General features: G+C 41.8%; 1 protein-coding gene across 3 annotated transcripts in view; it reads right to left on the reverse strand.

The window, feature by feature from the left end:
* Nucleotides 1-11143: 11143 nt before the first annotated feature.
* The window catches only part of CNOT6 (CCR4-NOT transcription complex subunit 6), a 65142-nt gene continuing 48606 nt past the window's right edge, over nucleotides 11144-27679 (reverse strand). For all 3 annotated transcript variants that reach the window (XM_042449421.1, XM_042449420.1, XM_042449422.1), the window contains 5 exons: nucleotides 26561-26715; nucleotides 23729-23883; nucleotides 21785-22015; nucleotides 20912-21114; nucleotides 11144-15218 (listed from right to left, as the gene is read on the reverse strand). In XM_042449421.1, the coding sequence (XP_042305355.1) occupies nucleotides 15006-15218; nucleotides 20912-21114; nucleotides 21785-22015; nucleotides 23729-23883; nucleotides 26561-26715 (957 nt within the window). In that variant the 3' untranslated portion in view covers nucleotides 11144-15005. The remainder of the gene's footprint in view (nucleotides 15219-20911; nucleotides 21115-21784; nucleotides 22016-23728; nucleotides 23884-26560; nucleotides 26716-27679) is intronic.

Raw genomic sequence — 27679 nt, forward strand, 5'->3', positions numbered from 1 at the left:
TGATGATGATGATGATGATGATGATGATGATGATGATGATGATGATGATGATGATGATGTTGTGTCCAAAGGATGGCCTTGCGAAGAGCTCGGAATCTTTTCGGGGGTAATTATGCTAGAGACCTTTTGGAATCGAGGATGGCCCCAATAAATATGAGTTGTTTGCAAGGCAGGAGATGGGATTTCTCCCTGCTGACCAACAGCCCTAGGGAGTCCAACAAAGAGAGGGTGAAGCTGATGTTTCCTGACAGCTCCTCTTGGGAGGAAGCAGCAACGAGCCTGTCATCTAGGTAGGGGAAGATCAAAATACTTTGTTGTTGAAGATAAGCCACTACCAGACTCTTGGTGCCGTGGAGATGCCAAAGGGAAGCATCCTGAAATGGAAGGCATTGGAGCCTAAGATAAAGGTGAGGAACCTTCTGTGGTCCTGTCTGACCCCAATATGAAAATAGGTGTCCTTGAGGCTGAGGGTGGCAAACCATTGGTCCTTCTGTAGCAATGGCAAAATAGAGGAAAGAGTTACCATACAGAAGCGGTGATAGGTCATATACAAGTTTAGGTGGTGTAGGTCCAAGATAGGCTGGAGGCCTCCATTGGACTTCGGTACCAAGAAATAATGGGAAAAGAAACAGTGATGGGCCCAAGTGGAGTCTATAGATTTGATCACTCCCTTGTACAAAAGCGATCACATTTTGTCAAGTAGGGTGTCTGAAGGGGAGGTGGAAATTACAGCTCCGGTGGGAGGGAGCTCTTTAAACTCGAGGGCATAACCCGTAGAGACAGTATTGAGGACCCAAGAGTTGGAAGTTACCATGGCACAAGATTTTAAGAAAAGGCCCAATCTATCCCCGAAGGGACTCAACATGGAGTGTGCATCGTCCCATCACAGCTTCTTCTTCCCTTGTTCCACGTCCTTCATGCAGAAACCCTGACGGTACTGTGATTGGGGTGGTTGTTGGCGACCAGAAGAAGACTGGGACAGGTATCTTTGTTGGCCTTGGTCTTGGGGCTGGTGTTGGCATTCCTGTTATTGGAATGGGCAGTGAGGATATTGAGATTAAGGGTAGTTAGAGCGTTGCCCTCCATACTGTCATTGAGGGATGGATCTATAAGTAGAGGAGGACACAATTTGTCTTCTCACAGCAGTCCTCATAACAGAAATTCAGTGTATCCCCACTGAACAGCCCCAAATCATCAAAGGGCATATCCTCTATTAAGGTATGAGTCTGAGGTGTCAAATCAGAGGAGCAGAGCCAAGCATGGCGATGCAGGGCAACTGAGCCCAATAAGACCTTTGCCACAAAAGGCAAGTGTTGGGCTGAGTTTATATGCTGTGTGCCCAAGGAATGCGCTTCGGCATGGAGTACTAGGGCCAGGAGCCGCTTGTTGTCTGGTAGGTCGTCAACAAGGGGTAGCAAACATTCCCACAAGTGTGGTTGGTATGCCCCCATGCATGCTGAATAGTTCATGACCTTGAGGTTGAGGACTGCAGCTGTGTAAAATATCTTGGCGACAGCATCAATCTTTTTGCCTTCTCTGTCACTTGGAGATGAAGATGCTTTAGGCTTGAAAGATTGTTGTGCCCCTTCAATAATGGCCAAATTAGGTTTGGGGTGTCCAAACAACCAGGAAACTGAGGTGTAATTCTGTACAAATTCTCAATCTTCCTGTTAGCAGAAGGGATTGCGGCAGAGGTGTGCCATGATCGCCATGCAATTTTCTGCATAGACGGCAGAAAGGTAATGGAGGCTGAAGTAGGCACCTTTCCATGGATTCTCTGCTCAGTGGGATCCAGAGAGCCTTCCTCAGAATAATTTACTGTATTTTCTGGCTTATAAGACTACTTTTTAAGCCAGGAAAATCTTCTCAAAAGTCGGGGGTCGTCTGATAGGGCAGGTGCTGAAATTTCCAAGCCAGAATGGAGAATCTGTGGTCGCCGCATATGGTGAGGGAGCTCAAAAACGGCTGCTGGGTATGGAAAAAAGAGCTGTGTTTGCACTACCGCTCTGATAGTCTTGGAGACAGGGAGGGCTGGGCAGGCAGGGAGAGCTGACCAATCCAAGCAGGCTTTGTATACATGTTTTCCTGCTATGTACCTGCATGTCATAAGCATTTGAATTAAAATTACCATATTGAAATCACATCTGATGTTTTTAAATTTTTTATTTGGTGTGCGTTGGAAGAGGGGTAGTCTTATACGGCAAGTATATCCCAAACTCTATATTATAACTGGAAAAGTTGGGGGTCGTCTTATACGCCCAGTCGTCTTATACGCCGGAAAATACGGTACTTTGATGCCGCGTGCATCTAACATGCGTATCACCTGTTCTGCAAATGATTTTATATCATCTGTAGGTGAGGCACTCTCATGAATCAACAGGGCAGGGCATGGAGAGGCAGCTCTGACTGAGGCCATCGAAGGAGTGGAAGATGGAGAAGCCCTTGGAGATGTATCTGATGGGGTCTGTGGAAGGGGCCTATCATCCTGTAAGGATTCGTGCCAAGGAGGAACGGGTAGAGGTTTAGAATGGGTTGGCCAAACCACCAACTTTTGAGGTGTAGAAGGAACCGAAGCCCACATCATCAGAGACAGAGAATGATAACGTCTGTCAGATGAGGTCTGGCAAAGATTGTTGATATCAACTGGTAAGTAGTAACAGCCAGTTTCATCATTGTAAACCAAGTCAGGATACTCCGTAAAACGGGATCGTCTTCTGCTGTATGGCCTTGTTGGTCGGCATGAACCATAGCTTCTATACGGGATCCTGAGGAGGCTGAAGTACGGTCCAGACACTCTTGAGCCCGAACTACAATCCTCGAGTTTGGTGTGAGGCTAGGAAGATCGTTGTCACTGATCTCTTCTTTGGACTCCGAACTGATGTCTACGTGGACAACATGAATCAGTGGATATTTATGGGGAGATTGTTCCCTCGATCTGGAAACAACCAGATCGGTGCACTGGGAGGAAAAAGCAACATGAGCCCACCAATGCTGAGGGGGCCCGCTTTTTCTTATCAGACTTAACCATCTGAGGACGCCACCCGAGACCAGCTGGGCGCGCCCCCGTGCCGGGAGAGACTCGGCGGCGAACTGGGAGGAAGGAGTTGAGCCGGTGGGAGCGGCTCTCCTCTTAAAAGCTGGCCCGCCAGCCCTCCGACTGAGGACGCCACCCGAGACCAGCTGGGCATGCCCCCGTGCCGGGAGAGACTCTTGCCGCTCGGCGGCGAACTGGGAGGGAGGAGTTGAACCGGTGGGAGCGGCTCTCCTCTTAAAAGCTGGCCTGCAGGCCCTCCTACTGAGGACGCCACCCGAGACCAGCTGGGCGTGCCCCCGTGCCGGGAGAGACTCTTGCCGCTCGGCGGCGTACTGGGAGGGAGGAGTTGAGCCGGTGGGAGCGGCTCTCCTCTTAAAAGCCGGCCCGCCGGCCCTCCGACTGAGGACGCCACCCGAGACCAGCTGGGCATGCCCCCGTGCCGGGAGAGACTCTTGCCGCTCGGCGGCGAACTGGGAGGGAGGAGTTGAGCCGGTGGGAGCGGCTCTCCTCTTAAAAGCACCCAGCGCCGAGAGGGACCTTGTTGCCACCTGACGTGGCGTCTTTGAAAGGGGGAGGAGCCGGTGGGAGCGGCTTCCTCTAAAGGCCGGCTCGCCGGCCCCTGGAGAAACGCCAGCACCAGTCCCCACATCACCGGGAAGAGCCCTGATCCCGATCTGGCTTATGAGACTGCTTGGAGGACTTTGTCCTTATATTTTGGAGAATGATCTCCAGTCTTCTTAGAGGCATTGTCTCTGGTTTCAGATTTATGCGGACGTCCCGTTGACAGGGAAGGATTTCCAGCCTTGGGCAAAGAAGTGGGTTGAAGGGCCTGTTGGTATTGGGCAGCCTTCAGACAGGTGTCCCGGTTCTTACAGGGACAGAATTAGAGATGAGCAAGAGCAAGAAGACATATTGTGCCCTTCATCCAAGCAAAGAAGACAAGAATCATGAGGGTCTTGCCCTGGGATTTTGCTGCCACATTTTAACCTACCACCTCAATGAGGCTGAGCAAGTAGCCATAGCACACCAAGCGAAAAATCCAATCCGTTAAGCAAAGAAAGGTCATAAGCCAATGGTCAATCAGAAAACAATCACCAGTACAGAATCCAAAGAGTAGTCAAATGCAAAGGGTAGTCAAACAATCCTTAATCAATATAGGAGTTTGTAGAATCATAATTCCAATAAACAGTTCCCTCTAGCTGCTAGCGTGATGGATGAAAGGAACTGGAGAGGTGCGGGACTGATAGTGGGTTTATATGGGGATGGGCGGAGCTACTGCCAAAAAGTTGCAAACAAAATTTGCCCAGCGATTCCAGGAGTTTCCCAGCTTTACTGTGCAGGTGCAAAATAACCCATTTGTGTGACCAAATTTTGCATATAAAATACTCATAATTCATCCATAGAAACATTTTGAGCATGTTAGCAATGGAAATTCTTTATGTCCATGAGCTAGAAAGCTTCTTTATATTTCTAATCTTTAATGTTGAAAGTAAAAGCTAGTTTTTTAAAAGCTAGTTTTGGATCCTGATGCCATTTTGGTGGCCAGATATGAGACTTCACTTTGTGGTCCTTTTTTTTTTTTTTTACAAGTGTCTCACTGAGACATATGCATCACGATTCACCAGGGACAGGCTCTGGACACTTGTGAGCTCACCTCTGAGTTCTCTGTGCCAGAAGAACAATTTCAGCCAGTCATGCCCCCAAAATTCTGCAAATGGTGACTGTCCCTTCCATGTCGTCACTAGAGAAGCTGTCTGTGCTCCATCATTCCAGCTAGAAGTCCGTTATATTTAGTTTTAAAGAACAGCTGGTCCCCTAGCGCCTGAGTCCCAACTATTCAGCTGTCAAGCATCCACTTAACTGGAGATACAAGGAATTGCATGTGAAACCTTCTCCCTGCGAAGTTAGTCCTTATCATCACATTTGGCCTCAGGTATACATTTCTGTTCTTAATTTACTGTACACGTGGCAGCCTTTGAAAAAATATGTTGTAGTTCTGATGACAGAAGACACTCCAAGTGCTTTATTATTCATAAAGGGGTTTTGGAAAAGATAAAGTCAAAGACTAATCAACAGTAGCAAAATGAGCATTGAAAGGGTAGCACCTAGCCAAGGTTGACTGAAATAATTTTAAATTACATTAATTTCAAGTAAAAAGAGAATTTAATTGTTTAACCTATGCTGGATAGTTCCAAATGTTTTATTTTAATGTCTCTCAGGCAAGTACAATACTTGCAAATTTATCCATTTGCACAATGCCCATAGCCAGCAGTTTATTTGCATGGAATGCCACGGAACCCTTAATTATCAGTCATCATTTTCAGAATCTTTCAGTTTTTGACTTCTGCTGCTTCTTTGCTTCTTCTACAACCATGAAGATCTAATGCAGATCTGTGTTATTCTGTAGGATTGTTTGTAGGTCATTGACAACGCTTTTGAGTGGCCTCAGCTGAGGACTGTGTAGGCCACACAGCCCTCTTGCAAACTCTGGGAGGCAGACCTTATTGGCCTACAGCCTCCAAATCTTAAAACAACTACTGTACTCACAAAAGGATATTTAACATAGATGGTAATACAGGCCACAAACCCAGGTATAACCCTCTGTACATCTACTCCGCAGCTGCGCCAGGCGCACTCACCATCCGCTGCGCCGTGGAGGCGGACTGAGGGGGCCTGTTGGTGGGAGCGGCAGCCTTCAAAAGCCGGCCTACCGGCTCCCTGAAGCCGCCGAACCGCCGAGGGAAGACCTCCGCAGCTGCGCCAGGCGCACTCACCATCTGCTGCGCCGCGGAGGCGGACTGAGGGGGGCTGTTGGTGGGAGCGGCAGCCTTCAAAAGCCGGCCTACCAGCTCCCCGAAGCCGCCGAGGGAAGACTTCCGCAGCTGCGCCAGGCGCACTCACCATCCGCTGCGCCGCGGAGGCGGACTGAGGGGGGGTTATTTTTGAGAGAGGCTCTTCTATAGCCCCCGGTTTGCCTGCCCCTAGAAGGCTGTTGATGTTTACCCCCTGACATCGGGGTAGATTTTGCTGGGGGGAGCAACGGGAACTATTAGTGTTTGGAGCAGGGGCCGTTGCAATTTGGTTGTTATTGCTAGGGAATGACGCTCTTTTTTGTTTCCCTTTGTCTTGGGGTTCTGTTGTTATTATTAGGTATGGGGGTGGATGTGGGATGTGAGATGCCAGCTGCTATGGAGGATGCATGTGCTTTTGGAGCTCCTATTGAGGTTGTGCGGGGCAAGGGGAGGTATGGCGGTAGGAAAGTGGAAAGTCGGTACGGAAGGCGAGATCGATGCGTAATATCTATCTCTCCTTCCTTCCACTTTCCTAACCAAAGAGGCCCGAGGGTCAGCCCAGTCGTACCACAAACCCTGTCTCTGCTCCTGTGCAACGCCAGGTCCATAAAAAATAAGACCCACATTATATATGATCTTATGCAGGATAAAAACTGAGACCTGGCGTGCATTACTGAGACCTGGCTTGGGCCTGAGGGTGAGGCAGTGTGGGCGCAGGCCCTCCCAGCCGGGTACTCAGTTAAGGACCAGATCAGGTTAGGTGGACGGGGGGGCGGTGTAGCCTTGATCCATAAAAATACCCTCTCCTTAACCAGGCTCCCAGTCCGGAAAACGGATCACATCGAGTGTATTTACCTGTCCCTGAGGGCTAGAGACAGTCTGGGGATTCTGTTGGTCTACAGGCCACCCCGCGCGCTAACAGACTCCCTGGCTGAGCTGACACATCTGGTCTCGGAACTGGTGTTGGAGTCCCCTAGGCTTCTTGTCCTGGGGGACCTCAACATCCCTTTTGAGGCCAGTAATGTTCCAACAGGTGCGGCTCGGGAGTTCATGGCTACCATGACTGCCATGGGCCTGTCTCAATTAGTCTCAGGGCCTACGCATTGCCCTGGTAATACCCTTGATGTGATCTTTAGTACGGACATGGAGGCTCCGTGGGTAGAGATTTCAAATATCTCTCCCTTGTCATGGACGGATCATTTCTTGGTTGAGGCTCGAATCAAGGCTTCTACCTTAAGCTCCCCCGGGGGTGGCGGACCTATTAGAATGGTCCACCCTCGAACGCTGATGGAACCCAAAAGGTTCCAAGAAGCCCTAGAGGGGTATACGACTGGTACTGACGCCGATTCTGTTTATGCCCTGGCTAACATCTGGGATACTAATCTTTCCAGGGCTATACACAGTGTCGCTCCCAAGCGTCCTTTCCGGCCTGCTTCCAATAAACAACCTTGGTACACGGAAGACCTCAGGGAAAGGAAGCGGGCTGCACAACGACTAGAGCGTAACTGGCGAAGACATCAGCGCTTATCTGACAGGACACTCCTTCGCTCTCATTTGAAAGCCTATGGAGTGGCAATGGGTGCAGCAAAGAATTCGTTCTATGCTGCATGTATTGCGTCCGCAGAGTCGTGTCCAGCAGAGCTGTTCAGGGTTGTGAGGGAGCTAACTCAGCTCCCTCCCTCCCTGAGCCCTATTTTGGTACCATCTAAAGCCTGCTGTGACAATTTTAACAACTTCTTTGCGGATAAAATCTCTCAGATTAGGGCTGATCTTGATGCCAATATTTATGCAGACCCTGGAAGAGAGGCGTCCGAAGCGTCCGTGGCCCCAATTATGCTGGATCACTTTGAGTTTGTTAGTACCGATGAAGTGGACAAGATCCTTCGAAGCGTTAGGAAGACGACGTGCTCTCTTGATCCCTGTCCCTCATGGTTGGCAGCTCAGGGGGGAGATGTGGTGTTGACTATGTTGCACCGCATCGTTAATACATCTCTAAGAGAGGGTCAGTTTCCATCCAAATTGAAAGTAGCAGTGGTTAAACCCTTGCTTAAGAAACCTTCCTTAGACCCCCTGATTCACAACAATTATCAGCCCATCTCGCTGCTACCTTTTTTGGGGAAGGTGATCGAGAGAGCAGTCGCCTTCCAGCTTCAATCGATCTTGGATGACACTGATTTTCTGGACCCATTTCAAACTGGCTTCCGGGCGGGCTATGGAGTTGAGACTGCCATGGTCGCCTTAGTTGATGACCTCCATCTGAGCATGGACAGGGGAAGCGTGTCCCTGTTAGTGCTCTTGGACATCTCAGCGGCTTTCGATACCATTGACCATGGTATCCTTCTGGAACGCCTGGGGGAGTTGGGTATTGGAGGCACTGCTTTGCAGTGGTTCCGTTCCTACCTCTCGGGTAGATTCCAGATGGTGGAGCTGGGGGACTGTCGCTCCGATAAGAGGGCCCTTACATCTGGTGTCCCTCAGGGAGCGATTTTGTCCCCTATGCTTTTTAACATCTACATGAAACCACTGGGAGAGATCATCCGGAGACACGGGGCGCGGTGTTATCAGTACGCTGATGACACCCAAATAATTTTCTCTGTGTCTCCGACTGATGCAGTAACTAAGGACGGCATCTCTCCTCTAGATGCCTGCTTGGCACCAGTAATGGGCTGGATGAGGGAGAACAAACTCAGTGTGAATCCAGGGAAAACGGAAGTACTGGTGATAGGTTCCCCAGCTCTGGGTGGTGAGATTTATCATCCGGTCCTGAACGGGGTCACGCTCCCATTGAAGGACTCGGTGCGCAGCTTGGGAGTACTCCTTGATTCGTCGCTCCAGCTGACATCGCAGGTGGATGCGACGGTCAGGAGTGCTTGTTATCAGCTTCAGCTGATACGCCAGCTGCGCCCCTACCTGGATCGTGGGAACCTTGAAACTGTTGTACATGCTTTGGTAACCTCTCGGTTGGATTTCTGCAATGCGCTCTACATGGGGCAACCCTTGTACCAAACCCGGAAGCTACAATTGGTGCAGAATATGGCAGCCAGATTGGTCGCTGGTAGTTCCAGGACGGACCACATAACCCCTATTTTAAAAGATCTACACTGGCTGCCTGTTCGCTTCCGAGCTCAATACAAGGTGTTGGTCTTGACCTATAAAGCCCTAAATGGCTTGGGCCCAGGGTACTTGGAGGACCGCCTCTCCCCATATAATCCGCCCCGCACACTCAGATCATCCGGGACAAATCTGTTTGAGGTCCCCAAATCTCATCTGGCGAGGACCTCACAGAGGGCTTTTACCGTTGTTGCCCCCTCATTGTGGAATAAGCTTCCCACAGAGCTCCGCTCCACTGCATCACTAGTTTCTTTTAAGAAACAATTAAAAACATACTTATTTCAGCTGGCTTTTTCACTTTAGTTAATAGTGTTCTTTCTTTCTGCCCCTTGTTTTTCTGTTTTCTTGACCCCAGATTATTGTAAATAGTGTCGCTTCTTCAGCCCCTGATGAATGTGATTTGTATAGATTCCTGTTTATATCCCCTTGTAATGTCGTTTTAAATTTTTATACTCTGATGTTTTAATTGTATTTTATCGTTCTTCATTTTTTGTAAGCCGCCTTGATCACACCTGTGGAAAGGCGGGGTAGAAATAAAGATTATTATTAATTATTACTCTGGGAGCATTATTACAGGGACCAATAACATTACCCAGCAGTGCATTTACTTGCTCTTCCTCCAATGTGATATATGCCATCTTATGGCAGCAATGGCTCTCTTCACTCTACATTAAAGAAACAGGTATCTATGCAAGAAGATTAATGGACACAAATCTGACAAAAGAAGTAGCAACATCCCAAAAAAGGTTGCAGCACATTTCAACCTCCTTGGATATCTTGTAAGGAATGTACAAGTCATGGTTCTCGAACAAGAAAATTACAAAGGAAGAGAAACAGCTGAATTGAATTACATTCACAAATTCTAACCCATTAGCAGAGATATGACCAAAGACAATGGCTTTATGGCCCACTATATATATTAATACAAGAGTCCTCGCTATTGCATATATAAAAGGAATCTTCTCAAGAAAGTTTTAAACCCAGGGAAACTGACTCTAGGTAAGAGTAATTGTTTCCACACATCAACACTAGTTGACCACTGTAAGGATCTGAAAGACAAGTATCAGCTCGCCCAGCCCTATGAAAATTTAGGGCACGGGATATGATTTGCAGCTTTCTAGATCCTATTACATTCTATTCTAATCCTACAACTGTATAAATTTGCTTTATAGCTGAGTCCATAATATCACTTAATACTACATCTGAAGAAGTGGATTTATATCCACAAAGTTCATGCTATAATAAACACCAGTTAGCGTTAAAAGTGCTGCCACTTTTTTTCTCTCCCCCTCCTGTACTTTTTACATCGGAAGGAGGCATCTGTACCTTTCACAATCCTGAGGCGGATAACTGAAGTTCAACAACTAGAGGGAAAATTGCCAGTTCTGCAACAAATCCTAACTTATGGTTGCTATAATCCAGGAATTTTTGAATAGGAGGAAATATCTAACTGGTAGGAACCTACTTAGTAGTTACCTATCTTTCAGTGAGATAAACATGCAGGAAAAAGAAGAGCTGGAGCAACTTGGAGTCATTTTTCATGCTCCACTCCAAGTTGCTGCACTGACATATTCTTAGAAGCCATAAGCAAGGCAAACGTCTATTTTAAAATTGTTTAAGAACATAGATTTCAACATGACAACAGATGCAGTGCATATTTAACACATATATAAGATACTAAATTGAAAGTTTATTTGAATACAGTTCTTCACCTCAAGATGGATTAAAGCTCTCACCTCCTTGAAGTGCAACTTTGTAAAAGCTCAAGTGGTCACAACTAAATTATGGCATATCCTAAGATGTTGCACTGGATTTCATGATACCTGTTCCTGATGCCAGTTACTTTCCAACAGATGTGCAACTATGCTATAATCATTAGGATAGCTCCCCTGCCTGTTTCATCAGTGGCATAATGCCATTTTAATTTGTCCTGGATCTTATTTAAGTCCATTTGTAAAAGCAGAAAGGAGTCTATTGAAGCCAAAACAAGCTGGCCATCTCCTTTGGATACAAATTGAGAAATGGACATGCACAGCTTTTCATCTGCAGCCTTGTTCTTCTTGTAGGTAAAACAGAGTATAGATCAAATGCAGCAGATGTTCCATAGGAAAAAGAATTAATATTTAATATTAAAACAGTGGCCCCTCTCTCTTTGGATGTGATTATAAAAACAAAGATGAAATATGAAAATTAGACTTCAGAGAGATTTGAAACAGATATTGAATTTATTGGTCAGCTATGAGTAGGAAAATACATTGGTAAAGAAAAAAAGACAACCCTGTATATAAATATAATACTAGCTAGTTAAAATTTGACCAAGAAGAAAGTTCCACTGAAGAGAACAGTAAAAGCCCTTGTTTACCATCAGACCATATTCAATTTCCCATTTATCATATTGAAGAGCTGCCTATAGACAAATGCAACATTCTTTGAGCTTAGTGCAGATGATGTGCTGGTTTTGTTTTTGTTTTTTTGTTTTGTTACACATATGGTAAACAAGAGTTAGTCCAGTGCATTACACGTTATACAGAAGTACTGTGAATAGAGAGACTAGGTAATCTAAATTTTAGACACTACATAAACATACCAAGATACCTACATTTTAAAAAAGCTTACACAACCAAAATTTATATCAGGAGTTAACATATACTAAAATACTGTGTGAGGCTGAATGAGGGGTAAAAACAGACTCACTACATAAGCAGTAAATTTGACTTGCAAAATTTGCATGTGATTAATTCTGTTGAAAATGATAGTGCAATTATTTTGTCTTTTGAGCTTTTTGTCCCACGAAAGAAGTGAGAACTTGACAACTGATCTTATTTATACATTTCAGCCACAGCAGAATCCATATAATTTTGTCATAGTTTTACATCAGTGAGTTCACGTCCACATCCAGAATGATTAAGTGTTACAGTCGAGATTTTAATGTTTAAAACCCACAAATAGAAAGCGACAAAATAATTACACACATTTCCCAGAGGTGTTTCTCTGTGATTTTAAAAAATGCCAGTATCCCTAACATTTCATGTATTTTCTCTTAAGTTCTCTCATAACTGAATTTATTATGCACATGTATCAGAATTACCAACCAGAAATATGCAGGCTGTAGTTTTTTCAATATGTGATCATACCTAGATAGACACCTAGTTTTTTATTAAATTGGGAGATAGGGAGAGGGAGCGTCATGCCCAGCAATGCTCTATGCTCTTTTTTTAAAATATATGTGATTATATAATTAAGAAACACTGAACACATAGTTATGGCAACATCCAAAGCCACCTTAAGTAAATAAAATGTTTAGGTTATTGTAAATGAGCATTCTGTGAAAACAGATATTTTATTGCATTCATTTATGAAATGTCTGAATTTAATGCAGGAAACTGACTAAAAAAAGTAGTACTTTTTGATACTGACTGCCAGACACATTTGGTGCAACTGTATACCATCCTGCAAAGATGCACAGTATTTCCTTAGAATGAGCTTCAATTCATTGCTGTAGGATCTGACTGTAGGTCCACTGATGTCAAAGAGAACTATCAGCTTTTCTGAGCTCTCCATACTTCCGAGAATTGTATTCTCCCAAATGGACAATTAATTGGAGCTGCCCAGAGTTTGGAAACATGTCCAGGCAGCACAGAGTCCTTGAGCACATCAGCAGGCTTTTAACCTTTTAATGTGCTGCCATAAATTCATATAGATATAGAAATATACTTAAGACTGAAATATAAAGGTGGAAATGCATGTGTAAAGCTTAAACCTTTAGAATATACCAAGTGCACTCAAGCTCCAGCTTAAAAAGAAAAAAAAATTAACTCCTCCTAAGAAATATAAAACAAATAAGTGCTTCCCTTCCATAAAGCTTTCTGGACGTACTATTAAATAATCCAGATAATCAGGAAACAAAATAGGTTGCTGAATTATGACAAGCTAAATTGGCTTCAATGCCTCTGAAAATTGTCATGATGCACATTACCAACACATCTGTAAGGAAACATGAGTAAAACACCTTTTATTCACACTTTTACAAAATAACCCCCAAACCCAAAAAACAAGAACAGAAAAAGCAATACTACTCATTGAATCTACTACATCAATTATTACCAGCATTCCGATGTACTGATTATAAACTGGACATGTTTGGTATTGAAACAACTAAAAAAAATCAAGTTAACAAAAGATAAACCAGGTCCTAGACAAGGATTCAAGATCTAGACTTTTCCTACTGAATTTTTAAAATGTTTTTTAAACATAAGCTCATTGCAAATTTGTTATCTTTAAAACAAAATGGTTAAGCGCTTCTAAATGCTGATAGTTTTCCTCTTTATAAAATTTTAAGTTATTATTATTAAGAACCATTTTATTTTATTTTTAAAAAATCATTATCCTTCAGAATTTTTCAATTCAAGAGCGAGATTTTGTTTCTCTGCCTGCAGGTGAAACAAAAACATTTTGACCAAGTTCCCTCTCAAAATATGAAACACATTTATTACTGACGTTACGTTTACCAAGGATTTGATTGACTTTCCCTTTCAGGCTGTATCTTTCTATATGTATATATGTATGTACACACATATATACATGCAATATATACTTGGCTTTCAGACACCAATGGCACTATAAGGGTACACTACAACCTTCATTTTGTTGACACTTTACAGAATAGGACTTGGTCACTTTAACAATTGATCTGAAGTGTTGTCTAGGGAACCTGTACTGAAAAATGCATTTCTAGTTACACTGCTTCATAGAACAGAAGACGGTACATTTCATCTCCAAGGAATGATGACTGAGGAATGACTGAGGAATATGTTTACACTGAGAAGGAATTCACATGATAATATTCAGTGGGTGATGGGAAGGCGAGGAAGGACACAAACAGCATTGTGCAATGACACTGAAAGAAGCAGTGCATGGGTGTCAGAAGCTTAGAATTTGTGTACCCACAATCTGAACATGTTCAAAAAGTGATATTCCATGGTTCACAAAGGAAAAAAATATAGATGCCACAGCTTATACAAAAGTATCTTCATAAAATTTTCACAAAATGTTAACATTATTTTAAAAAAATAAAAGAGGATGCACAGGTTCTCTCTGCATGCACAGGCAGTGCTAATTGAGAACAAAACCAAGCAGGCACAGTGGAGATAGGAAATGGGTGACTTGACACAAACTAAAATAAAGCTGTACACAATGTTCTGCAGTTTTCATTTCTGACAGATAATGTTACTGACTATCTCAAAAATGGTTATTAATCCACAGAAGCCTAAATTAGTCACTGCTTAGCTTATCTGTTCTGAGAACAAGTTTATGTTGCTGATTTATGTAAAGAAAAAAAAGGAAATGCATGTATGTTTAAGAAATCTGCTATGTTTTATCAAATTTAGATTTAAAAGCAATGTTCTCAATTTTAAAAAATGAAGTAGTACATAAGGGCTAAAACCCTAACAGTGCAAATCATTGGCAGAGAAAGCCTGGTGCAACTTCTTTTACAAGCTGGCCTTTATAACACATGAAACAGATAAAAATTTAGCCTTAGTTTACAATACAATCATTTTCCAAATCTGATTTTTTTAAAGTACAAAATCTCATAAATCAGGTTTTCTGTTGTTCATATACAATCAATAAAGGCTAAATTGAAATTCTATATTTTACAAACAAACAAGTCTGAAAAAGAAGGAAGTGAAGTATGGAAGAATGGTCTTTTGATGTTTTACTACTGGCCTCAAAAAAGTAGTGCTACAGATATCTGTGCAAAAGAGAATTTATTATAGTAATTCCCTATTTTCAAGGCATGAAATTACATTGGATAGAACGAACAGATCACTTGTAACAAATCTAGAAAGGTGCAAATGCACCAATCCCTGTCTAACAGTATATATATAAAGTTTGTTGGGCTCAGAATTGTGTGTCTGATAGCACCTGGCTTTTACTATTTCTTTATCAAATAAGTAGATTTAAAATTAAGATAATTAAGAAAGATCCCTGTTGGCCATACATCACTCCTCTATATTCAGATTTTACAATTTTACAAATTAAATTGAGGTTGCCCTCTAAGATGTATTTGACTACCTCCTGCTAGGCAAATGGATTCCATTTACTGGGGGCAGGAAAGGCAGCACCAGCTCCAGTTGTGCAAAAAGTGAGAAGTGGTCAGAAGGAATGAGCGGGTGTGGACAGCCGCTTATATTGTTCTCTATTAGCCAATGATGATCCAAAGGTCCCAGGATGCCAAGAATATTCAGTTGAGGTTTTGAGTAGAAGATGTAGTCAATAATACCCTAAAATGGAAGAGAAGGTGAGAGAAAACTGAGAGAAAATTTCAAATGTAGGTCACTCCAGTGGAAACAATTCAGTTCACACTGGGTATATATTACTAGGATCATCTTAATTCAGGTTTGGTAACATGTACACTGGCTACCCATGGATTCCTGGCCCAGTTCAAGGTGCCTAAACAATATGGCTGATAAAAATATCAACAAATAACTTAGGACTATCTTCATAGCTTGAAATTGTATATGGAGGTTCAGTGTCAGTTTCCATCATGTTCTGAAGTCTATCTGGCCTCTTCCTGGACTGATCTTTTGGACTTGTAGGAGGACAGGTTGCATACCTGCAACTGTCGTTCTTTGAGTGATCATATGTGAACTCTCACAAATGGGATTATCCTGTGCCTACACAGTGCATCTTTCACAGGAGTAGGCAACCTTTTTGAGCCGGGGGCCGGGTTGCTGTCCCTCAGACAACTGGGGGCCGAAGCCAAAAAATAAATAATTTAATATATAAATAAACCAGGACAAATGTAGGACAAAATTTTCAAATGGAAGACACTTTTTTTTAACAAATGGAGGACACGCGAAAAAATTTGCTGATTTTTTAAAAAATGTTAATATAAATGCATGTTTCTGAGGCTTCTATAGACAATTGCCCCCCAAAGGCAATCGGTGGCAGGACCAGGCTGGGGCCAGTCCCAAGGCCTTGCCGGGCCGCTTCCGGCCCGCGGGCCGCAGGTTGCCTACCCCTGATCTTTCAGAACCATCTAGAGCATTACAAAAGTGTTTTGGTGGTAGCCCTGCCTGGCTCCAGCAGCCCATAGAGGGGGGTCTTTCCACTGAAACCATCAGTTCCATGGATGCTGATGCAACAATCCATAGGACAGATAGGACATGAAGAGGGGAGGATGAGTGGGGCTGTGCGAGTTTAAAGATGACCACTTGAAAAACTACAGTTACAGTTATAAAACCTGTCCTTCTTATTCACAGTTTCTGTGACTCACACAAATGGAGGACTAGCAAACTAGCAAAAAACAATTGCAGCTTCATTTATATACTACTTCATACCACCTAAGCAGTCACTAAATGGTTTACAACTGTAAGCTAATTGCCCCCACAAGTTGTGTACTCATTTTAGTGGCCTCGGAAGGATGCAAGCCTGAGTTGAGCCTGAACCCCTGGCTGGTAATGAACTTGCAACCTTATGGTTTGTGAGTGAGTGGCTACAATACAGGCATTTAACCACTGTGCCACCAGGGCAGAAATAATAATAATAATAATAATAATAATAATAATAATAATAATAATAATAATATAGCCGCCTCTCCCCAAAGGATCGAGTCAGGTAACAATAATAAAATACCACAATAACACTGATTGAACATAAATCCCTAACCCCAATTAAAAACTACAAATCATCATAAAATAAAGTCAAATTGCTAAAGTCAATCTAAAAGTAACCCTCATTAAAATGAGGCATTGTGGATGAATAAAGCAATCACAGTTATGGGACAGCCCATTTATCAATCTGGGAATGTCCACCGGAAGAGAACCATCTCAACAGCCTGATCTTCATGTCCCAGTTTACTAAGGGAGGGAATCAGCTTCTCCCAGAGCTGTAGGTATGTGCTCATGCAGGTCAGGTAGTTTGAAATCTTCTCATGAGAGCAGCAGATTAGTAGAACTTCCTACTCACTGAAACCAATTTCACTGAAACTCACTGAAACCAATTTCCTGTTGAGAGGAGTCTTCAAGATGCCCAGGATTGGGCTACATTCACGATGATAGAATTTGGCTTTGGATGTTAACCTAATCAAGCCACATCAGTCTTGAACACTATAAAGGGTTTCGATGTCGGTGGACGTGGAGGATATTGGGAGGGAGCTGTCCAGGATTTACAGATGACCCTCCACATCCACCTAGATTGAAACTCTTTATAGTGTTCAAGACTGATATGGCTTAATTAGGCCAGCATCCAAGCCAAATTCTTAAAGTATGGTAGCATAGGTAACACAGGATGTACAGTAGATTTAGATACCCTGGTTATCAATTTGTATTTATGACTGCATGATGGAGAGATCTAGTGACTTCACCATTCTCATCATCTGGTTGAGGAAAGCTCTGCTATCATCCATAGGAGGGAGGAATTTAATGTCACCAATGAAATAAGGGGGGACTTCCTTGTCAGAACAATTATCAAATCCAAATTGGAGTCAGAGTAGTAGTAGCTGTGGTCAGATGTTATAAGACCTGAGATGCAGGAGGGACATCAGTCCATGTCAAAACAGCAGTAGCCTAAGGCTGGGCTGTCTTGGTGGACCGTCTTGGAATGCCCTGGACTGGTAAAGATCTAGAGAATGTAGGTCCTTGATGCACCTTGAAGGTATCTCCTGTAATATATGTCTGTGTGCTGAACAGACTGCCAGGAAGGGGAAAGGGCAGAGGACTGTTTTCTGCATCAATGCCAAGTGCGCTTATGGGCCCAATGGTACTGCAGGCAGGCCTTATTCTCATAGTGGTAAGCACAGTCTCACCAGTAAGATGAAGAGGTACTGTATCTGGAGTAAGAGAATTCAGTAGAAATTTACCTTGAATGCCTCATGTGTGATGCCTGTGCAACTGATGGTCTCAGTACCAAGAATGTTGAAATTGATGGTGCCATCTGGAAAAGGTCCTGAAGCTTTAAGACGCATCAGACTCTGAATCTGATGTTGAAGTTAACTGGGACTGAGAGCAATATGAATGTCAACACAATGGAGATGGTATGGTGGATAATGGTCTTGAAGCAACTGCACCTACAGTTGATGGGTGGACTGGAGAGGGCAAGACTATGACTCTCAGGACTGGGAAAGTCTCTCTACAATCTCATCCTCAGAAACATTTTCCTCAGGAAGTTGATCCCCTCCAACAGGTGAATATTAAGAAGCTCTACTTCAGAGGTAGGCGGTTGCACTTGTGGAATAGTTCCAGAGGCCTCAACAACAGGACTGGTAGAATGATCAGGATTCTACTGTTCCTTTGAGACTGAGTAATGGCTACTGTCTTTTTCTTTGTAGTGCCTTTTTCTTCTTACATTTCTGACGTTGATTCATTGACTGCATTTTTACCTAAAGGTGAGTTGCCCGGTACAGGGGGATGTATACTTACCACCTTACTGTCAGAACTAGCCCATGCAACCTTTGACTGGGTGGAGATGGATTCCGCCAACAAACGTTTAGCTCCAGTGAGAGAAGAAGCTGGCAGTCGGAACCAAAGTGGACTTTGAAAGCCTTTCTTCAGCTTCAGTACTAATGGAAGCAGTCACGGAAGAAGATGTCATTTGAGGCATGAGGACACCCATACAGGAGTGCCCTCAAATGCAACTCCCTGTTTCATCTTATTTGAAGTGTAAAGACAGTACAGCGGACACGAGAGGCAACTACATGAGCTTTGTCCAGATAACCAAGGCACATTGTGTCCGTTCTGTCTCAGGATTTTAGCACCAGAAAAGACAAAATTTTTGAAGGATACCAGCAAGGAAAGAAACCCAAAGGGCAAGTGTGGCTTTGATAGGCAACACTAGGCAACTCGTACCTGAAGACCCTGTAACTCCTGGGTCTGAATTGGCTGAAGGCTGCCATGGTGTGATCAAAGAATGTGGTTCCTATTGATGTTGTTGCAGTAGTGGAAGAAAAGAAACTGGCAGTTTTGGCAGGACGGTCCCTATATAGGGATGCTGAAGATAGGCGGAGATATGGCCAAAATGCTTATGTAATGCTCTAGAAGGTTCCGAAAGATGCACTGCGCAGGCACAGAATAACCCCGTTTGTGAAAATCACACAGACCACAAAGATGAATATTCTTTCTTTTACAGGTTTTGTTTAGGACAGACCCTTGGACTTTCCACAAGCAGATTAAGGAACTCTTCTTCTAACAGGTGTACTTAGCTGTTTCCTGGTGATTTCTCTGTGTGAGTCATTTTGTTGCTTTTCATTTTAAAATTATATTTTAAAAACAATTATTTTCAACTGCTTTGAAGTCATGGGTATACAGTAGCACAAAAGTTTTGAAATAAGCTTTTACATTAATTTCCTTAAGCCTCTTCACATACAAACACCCACCCACATAAAATCCCTTTAATACCTAGAAAAGATAATACTGTTCCTAATACTTTCTGCATAGATGTTATGTACCTCATATGTCACTACATTTGAGAAAATACTCTTGAACCATTTGCCCTTTTAAATACAAGCTCCAAATAGTGGTTTGATGTGTAGTTTCCTATGCCTGGGGGAGTTTTATTTATTTATTATTATCACAGCAGCGAACAAGTATGAAACAATACAATTTAAAAAAATACAAAATATTAAAATACATAAATATAAAAGTTTAAAAACAATTAAACAATGTAAAGGATTAAAACAGTTATAAATTAAAATATATTAAAATACAAACCATTAAAATTTGTATAGCCCAGCATCAAAAACCCAGACCTCCTCAGCTTAATAGGTCTGACTGCACAGGAACGTCTTTTACTTGCCATCAGGATAGTAAGGATGATGCCATCCTGGCCTCTCCAGGGAGGGAGTTCCAAAGCTTGGGAGCAGCCACTGAGAAGGCCCTCTCTCTTGTTCCCATCAAACGCAAATGAGAGGGTGGTGGGACAGAGAGAAGAGCCTCTCCAGATGATCTCAGATGGCTAGCCTGAAGAAGAAGAGCCCTCCCTCCGGTCCATCTGCCTTGGTCCAGGCCTCAGAGGGAGAGAAGAATGCTGGACCTGATCCCCTGCCCCCTCACCATTCCCTTCTCTTTTTGTGTCATGTCTTTTAGATTGTAAGCCTAAGGGCAGGGAACTGTCTATTATCCCCTCTGTTGTAAACCTACTCGGATTCCCAGTGATTGGGCGGTATATAAATAAAACCTATCATCATCATCATCATCATCATCATCATCATCATCATCATCATCATCTCAGTACTCTGGTGGACTCGTACAGGGAAATATAGTCCTTCAAATAGCCTGGGCCCAAGCCGTATAGGGTTTTATAAGTCAAAACCAGCACTTTGAATTGTGCCCCAACACGGACTGGCAGCCAACTGAGCTGTTGCAACAAGAGTTGTATGTTCCCTGTAGCCAGCTCCAGTTAACAGCCTGGCTGCAGCTCTTTGGACCAACTGAAGTTTCTGAGCATTTTTCAAAGGCAGCCCTGAGAAGTCCAGTAGAACCAAAAGGGACACACTTCCCCTGTCTAGTTCCCTGTGTAGGTCATCCACCAAGGCGACCATTTATTTCTCATTATAAACCTTTGGTATTTTGTCCAAAGACTAGACTTCTTCAAAAACCATTTTTGTGAGACTCCATCCATCCTCCATCTTCACAATTATATGTCTCTGAGTGTGATGTGGTGGTTTGACTGTTGGAATATGACTCTGGAGACCAGGGTTCAATTCCCCACTTGACTCTGGAGACCAGGGTTCGATTCTCCATTCAGCCATGAAATCCACTGGGTGACTTTGGGCAAGTCATATGCTCCTGGCCTCAGGGGAAGGCAATGGCAAACCTCTGAACAAATCTAGCCAAGAAAACCCTATGATAGGTTCACTGAAGGCACACAACAACAACTCCTCATTCCACTCCTTTCCTAACAATTCATTAAGCTTGCTAAATCAACCTTAAAACATTAATAGCTCAATGGAAACTTGGTTCAATGGAGAGACTCTCACCTTGAAATCAAATGTATAATTGGTATAAGGCATTAGGCCATTCTCATAGGCACTCTTCAGTTTGAAACCATGAGTAATCCTTCCAATGGTAGTTCCATTTTTCCCATTACAGCTGAAGTTAGTAAGACTTTCATTGTATCTCAGTTCCTTAAAGTCTTTATGGTTTGTTTCCACTCCACCAGTGCTCAAATATTCAACCACACCTATAGTGAAAAGAATATAAAACACAGTAAACAACCTATTAGTATTGCATCCCTTTTGGTAGCATGAATACTCCAAAAAGATTGTACAGTCCTTATAATTATTTTATTTTATTTTATTTTACACCCCCATGTGTATATACGGTCAGGGATTATTTATGGCATGATGACCTGAAAAACAACAGATTGTTAGACTAGTCTGTAAGCCTTGAATCAAGAAATCCAGATAACAGCTGCATTCATCATTTATCTGGTTAATTTAGATGTTCAAAACACTTCATATACATGAGTAACCTTGAACAAATATTTAAATTAACCAGTATTACTATCCTCCTGTTAAAACATGCAACATCAACTGCAATTCTAAGAAAACAATGACAAGGTAAACTAGGGACTTCTTGATTAGCAATCATAAAAGTTTCTTAAATTTCATTATTCTACCTAACATTGCTACAGATCAGAGATTTTAATAATCATTTCTTCTATCCTGAATTTCCTATTTGTCATTTTCTTTTCATGCTGTTCTTCAAGGATACCACAGGAAATGCAACATACATAAGTTCAGCATACCCCACAAAAAATAAAAATAAATACATTTCTCTTTTTTTAAAAATCCCATTAAAAGAGTATTGAATTAACATAAAATCATTAAATCAAATATGGCCACACTTACCAGAATCTGGCAGAGAATTCAGATCTGCACATAGTACAAGTGGAATGGTTGCATGTTCCCCTGAAGCACCAGGCTTGAGAGTCCGTGAGGCTTTGTCAATTATGTTTTTAACTTCAGAAAGGAACATCATGGTTTGAACCAGCTTCACATCTGAATACTCTGGGTCCCAGTGCATGTGTGCATTTGCTACAAGGACTAGCTGTTTGTCCATTCCAGGATGTGACTTGACAGCTAAAATGGAAATCAAAAGAAACCTCAGATGTCAGAAGTGAAACTTCATTTCATGGGCTCCGTTAAGCAGAAAGAGCTTTAAAAAGTAGTTCAGGCTGATAAATCTAGCAAGTCAGTTGTAATTAACTTGAATTTCATATATCCAGGATTCTTTGAACCAGCCAGCCATTTTATGGTTTAAAAAATAAAGGGGCTCTGTGCTCCCTCTGCTGGCTTTATTATATTATTGATATGGTGGCAAAGAGCTGCAGTAATTGACTGTAAGTAAGCGGAGTACTGTATCTCTAAATGTAGGGGTGGTGGTGGTGATAATGATGCTTATATTTTCTTACATCCCACCTTTCTCCCAATTCCCAATATAGGAAGTTGCAGCAAATACAACTTTTAATATACAGAGTTAAAGTTTGTATTTAATGTCAGTGTTCTTCAGTTATTGCATTTTCCCCACAGAGCACTGAAGTCAAGTATATGTAAAATTCTCTAACCTATGAGGACATTAGCCTTATTTAGCTATTAGTGCTGTAACGAACAGTTCAGGTAGAAAAAGACTGCACTTACTGTCTACTGTCTTACTCCCATGACAGCACAGCTCAGGTCAGTTTCCCCATGGCTTAGTATTCCTATTCCACTGGAAAAAATTTTCTACTTGCAGACGTTTCTCACATGATTAAGAACCCTAAGACATCATGGTTCTGAATTGCACAGGGACCACCCACAAGTAGCCCCCACCATGACAATTATTTCTCAACAGATAAAGAGGAGGAGGGAGCTGAAGGACTTCTGGGGCAAGATTACATACTGGACACCTTTGAATTTGTGTTTTCCCTTTGTGTAAATAATCTCTGAGCAAGGTTATTGTTTACAGTAACAAATGACAGAAATGTTTACGTAACTAATTAAGACAGACATAATTCAACATCACCAAGGACAGTTAGTCACCCATACTAAATTAAGCAGTGCCTTGACTGCAAAAATGTACATATACAAAAGCACTCAAAGCAAAAAGAAAGATGAGAATCTTGGGGAACAAGGAAGCATAAGCATGAGGAAGACAGGAGAAAACAGTGAACTCTGAATAAATCCTTCTACAGCCTCAAGAACTCTCACTGTTTTCCAATGCTACTTCAAACTTGTTAAAACTGTCCTTAAAAGTTGGAGACATTAGAAAATATATTTGGTCTTTAAAAAAAAAATCACATGAGTGTCTGAAGGATTTGTGCCAAAATCATTTTCCGCTTTTGGGTATAATGCCTGCGCAACATAAAGTATTGAAAAATCTGATGGGCACTGCCCAGTGATGTTTATTTTTCATTTTCAAATTTCATTTCAAGTTCTCAGAGTTATTTGCATTTTGCATGTCTTCTCCCATGTATCACTAAAGGCTCTCAATGTAGGTAGATAAAATATTTTTCTGTAGATCTGGAAGGTGAAAGTTAGAATGGTGCAGCATGTTAAGACAATTCTGATATGTGATGTATGGGTTGTTTCTCACTCCCACTGCAGAGCCAAAACAAACAAGAATATAATTATCTAACCAAAAATTCACTTCACCACAGAACACAGACATCTTTAAAAGAAGAAGTGGTTAGCTACTACCTCTCTAAATAAAAACATTATGTCACTTTATAATCAGCCACTTTTACTCTCTTTTCTCCACTGTGGCCATGAAATCACAATGGAGTCTAGTCCAAAGCTGGACTGATAGTTACTTACATGATAGTTCTATTAATTCCTTTCGTAGTTCTAATAACACAGCAACTCCAATGTTATCTTTTGTCATTACTCGGTTCAGCATTGCTTCAGATCCTTCTGAGTTTGCCATGGCCAGTTGATTAAACTCAACAGTGTGCTTTTGAACCAAGCTGAACCTTAAAACAATCAGAATACATATGACACTTCATTTTCCATTATTTTAAAATACGATTTACAAGCTTTAAGAACACAGTATCAAGATATCTGCATTTTAGAAATAAAAAATGCACATACGCATAGTTTCACTGCAGATATGTTAACCAAATGATAATATACCAAAATGTACACATAGCTACTATTTACCCACAATTTCTTTTTAAACATTTTGCATTAAAGTACTATAATACATAACTCAAAAGTGAAGAAAAATAGAAAGAAAGAGGAAATAGAAAAGAAAAGAAGAGGAAAAAATACAAAAAGAGTTACATCATGATTAATTGATTATTAACTGAAGGTAGTGCATTTAAAATATTTTCCCTTTGAGATACATATTCCTGGTAGAATTTACAGAATTTTTGATCAGAGATGTAAAATTGTCACCATTTCGCAGGGAGAACAGTCAATTGTAGAGATGTTAATAAATTCAGAAATGGATTGTCTGTGTTTACTTTTCATATGCACAAATTTGTAGAGATTTTGGGGCTGTACAGTCCGGACAAAAGGGACAGCTTTGGGGTGGAGTGGGGGCGTGGCGACTACACATCGCACCCCTACTCCACCCCCAAAGTGGCGTCATGCCATCTGCCCAACCAGACAGTGTCATTACATTTCTTTGGTGCAGCATTTAGACATGCAGCACTGAAGAAACAGGGAAGAGCTGCGTAGCTGCAGTAAGGGCACCCTTTTTCTGGGCTAAAAAGAAGAAGCACTTTGTCACTTCTTTTGGACTGGAAAACCACCGGATTGGGGCCACGGCGTGTGGTTGCTGTGGCCCCGATGCGGTGCTAAAAGGGATGGTGGCAGGCTGCTCCTTCAGGGACGTCTGTTTCACTCCTTTGTTCCTGTAAGAAACATACTGAACCCCAACTACAAACAGTCTCATATTTTGTAGCCCTCCATACTAAATTCTTGTAATGTCCCAAAAAGTTTTTTTTAAAAAAAAAATACATTCATGTATATTTTTGTATGTTCAAGTTTGACACACTTTATTGTAGTATTCAGTGACACAGCCATATTAGTCTGGAATATCAGTATGCAAAGGGATCATGTAGCACCTTTAAGGCTAACCATGCAAAAAAAAGTTGAAGTATAAGCTTTTGTTGACTTGGTGCACTTTCTCAGATACATGGAGTGAACTGTTGCCCAGAATGGACATTTATATCAGTCCATATGAATAACCATAGAAATGGAAAACTTGTGGATGAAATTGAGTTTTGACTATGGTCACTGAGGGATTAAGATTGGAAAGAGAAACAGCTGAAATACAATATAGCCACAAACTCCAATCCATCATCATTGGGTTGAACAGAGACAATGACTTCCCGGCGCAGTACACATATTATAAGACTAGTTAATACCTCAGTCTCACGAAGCCCCTCTTGGTCTGTTTATCCTATCTCTTTTCTGGTTCCCAGAGAAACCTCTCTCCATCTTTCATCATTCACTCACCCTGGCCTTAGGTAACATCTTTCCACCTGCCTTTGTTCCTTCATGCAACTGAAGAAATAGACCAAGTCTACGAAAGTTTATGCTAAAACTTCTTTCATACAGTTAGTCTCAAAGGTGATACAAGACCTCGTTAGTGAAGTATATTAATGTTCCCTTCTAACACCAGATAGGGAGGGGGTTGGTTTTAACTTGCCTAAGGCCTTCTAGTACTTTCAAAGCCGAAGTGAGATTTAAACATGGGACTTCAGGGCTCATGGCTTTAGTCAGTGCACGCCACAAATACCTCTCTGTGCCATGTTGTATTTTGCCATTAGAGCAATGCTATCTTAATATTGATAATAACAGCACTTAATATTAAGATGACTTCACATGAATTACTTAGTTGCATTCCTTACAAGCCTAAAAATTAAATCAGTATTACTATCCTCATCTTAGATGGGAGATTGAGGGTGGGAGATGAGAGGGGCTTGCTAACAAATTCATGGTAGCGAGATTAGAGCAGGGGCTTCATGATTCATAGCTTAGTCTTGAGTTGTACAAGTTCTCTTAAGATTAAACTTCTACAGATCCTATACAGTGTATGTATCTATGAATCTTTCATCCACGGATTCAACCATCTATGGCTTGAAAATATTTTTTAAAAATATAAATGCCAATAAGCAAATCTTGATGTTGCGATTTTATATAAGGAAACCATTTTACTATGCTGTTGTACTTAATGGGACTTGAGCACCCACGGGTTTTAGTATCCATGGAGGGTCCTGGAACCATCCCCAGTGGATACCAAGTGCTCACTGCACTCAAGAATGCTGATTTCATTACATTTTCAGTATAAATGTTATCCACCCAGAAAATTAACATACAAATCTTTAAGTTTGCCATCTATCTCTAAACCCAAGCAAAAGCACCAAATTGTTATGAGAATACAAAGCACATAAGATTCTTCTGTTTCAGCAGTGGGCAAAGTTACTACCCAAATCACCCAGTCTGAATAGCCAAAATATTACTTATTACTCAAGTAACTTAACCAATCCTTTTAGAATTAAAAATTTATAAACAAGTGACTGACAAGACTATGGGAACTTGTCTACTTTTCTTGTGGAAACATAAAAAACCCAAAAAGCTGATGTTGCCATGCAACTTAGTTCACTGTAGCAAGAGAACAAAATACAAATTATTGCTTACTTTTCTGTCTTGAAAAATATTGCACAGCCATCAACATGCTTTCTTTCTTGTTCAGACATTGTCCTAGCTCTAGATTTGGGACTAAAGAATCCATTGTACCCACGTTCTTTCAATTCTGCTAGGAAAAAACTGTAGTACTGCTCAGTCTCAACCTCCTAAGAAAGAAAGAAAGAAAGAAAGAAAGAAAGAAAGAAAGAATACGAAGAATATGAAATTAAATCAAGATGATGGTGTTCCAAATACATTTTTAAAGCAAGTCTTTAAATTTGATGCTTTGAAGTACAATAACATCCACAAACAGAAGAGACAGAAACAGAATTATAAGGACGTGAGGTCAAAGTTTAGAATATCATGGGTTGAAACCTTTAAAAAGTGTGTGCAAAGGGACTGGTGTTAGTTGCCTAACCATCCTTACTATCTCTCCTAGCAGTCCTAAAAGATTTTTTGTGGAGTTGGAGGATTAAGTAAACATTCCAAATCTTTGCTATTTTCTGCTAGTAATATGGTGTCTTACATTATTGTTAATTCTTCAATGTTCACACCTCCTTCCTCTGCTTTATGTATATATTCAGTATACAAGTTAAACATACAGAGTGACAAAATGCAGCTTTGCTTGACCCCTTTGCAAATTGGAAACCATTCAGTTTCTCCGTATTCTCTCCCAACAATAGTCTCTTGTCCTGAGTACAGGTTACACATCAGGACAATCAACACTGTGAAAGCTAGATGGGTGTATAACCAACTTGATGTGAAGCCATCTCTACAGTCTCAGCCAAAAGACCACCAAGAACTCGTGTAGCTGTTCTGAGCTTTCTAAAGGAGAATGTGGTGCAATATACCAGACATCACACTAAATTTCTGTGAAATGGTTTAACCCATCACACAAATACAGAGTGATATCAGATGTGCACACAGCTGCAGATGATTGAAGGAGTGAGCCTTGTCATACTAAATGTTTATTGCTAAACTGTTAGGGCAGTTCCTGAAACTCCATCTATATATGACTTGTACAAAGTGATAGATCTGTTCCAGTTAGGCAGCTGAACCAACTAACAGAAATAGTCTAAAACTTCAAAAGATAGAAAATACCAGACACAAACATGGAATAAGTACTCAAGC

Source organism: Sceloporus undulatus, chromosome 2 (genome assembly GCF_019175285.1).
Source record: "Sceloporus undulatus isolate JIND9_A2432 ecotype Alabama chromosome 2, SceUnd_v1.1, whole genome shotgun sequence".
Classification (NCBI taxonomy): domain Eukaryota; kingdom Metazoa; phylum Chordata; class Lepidosauria; order Squamata; family Phrynosomatidae; genus Sceloporus; species Sceloporus undulatus.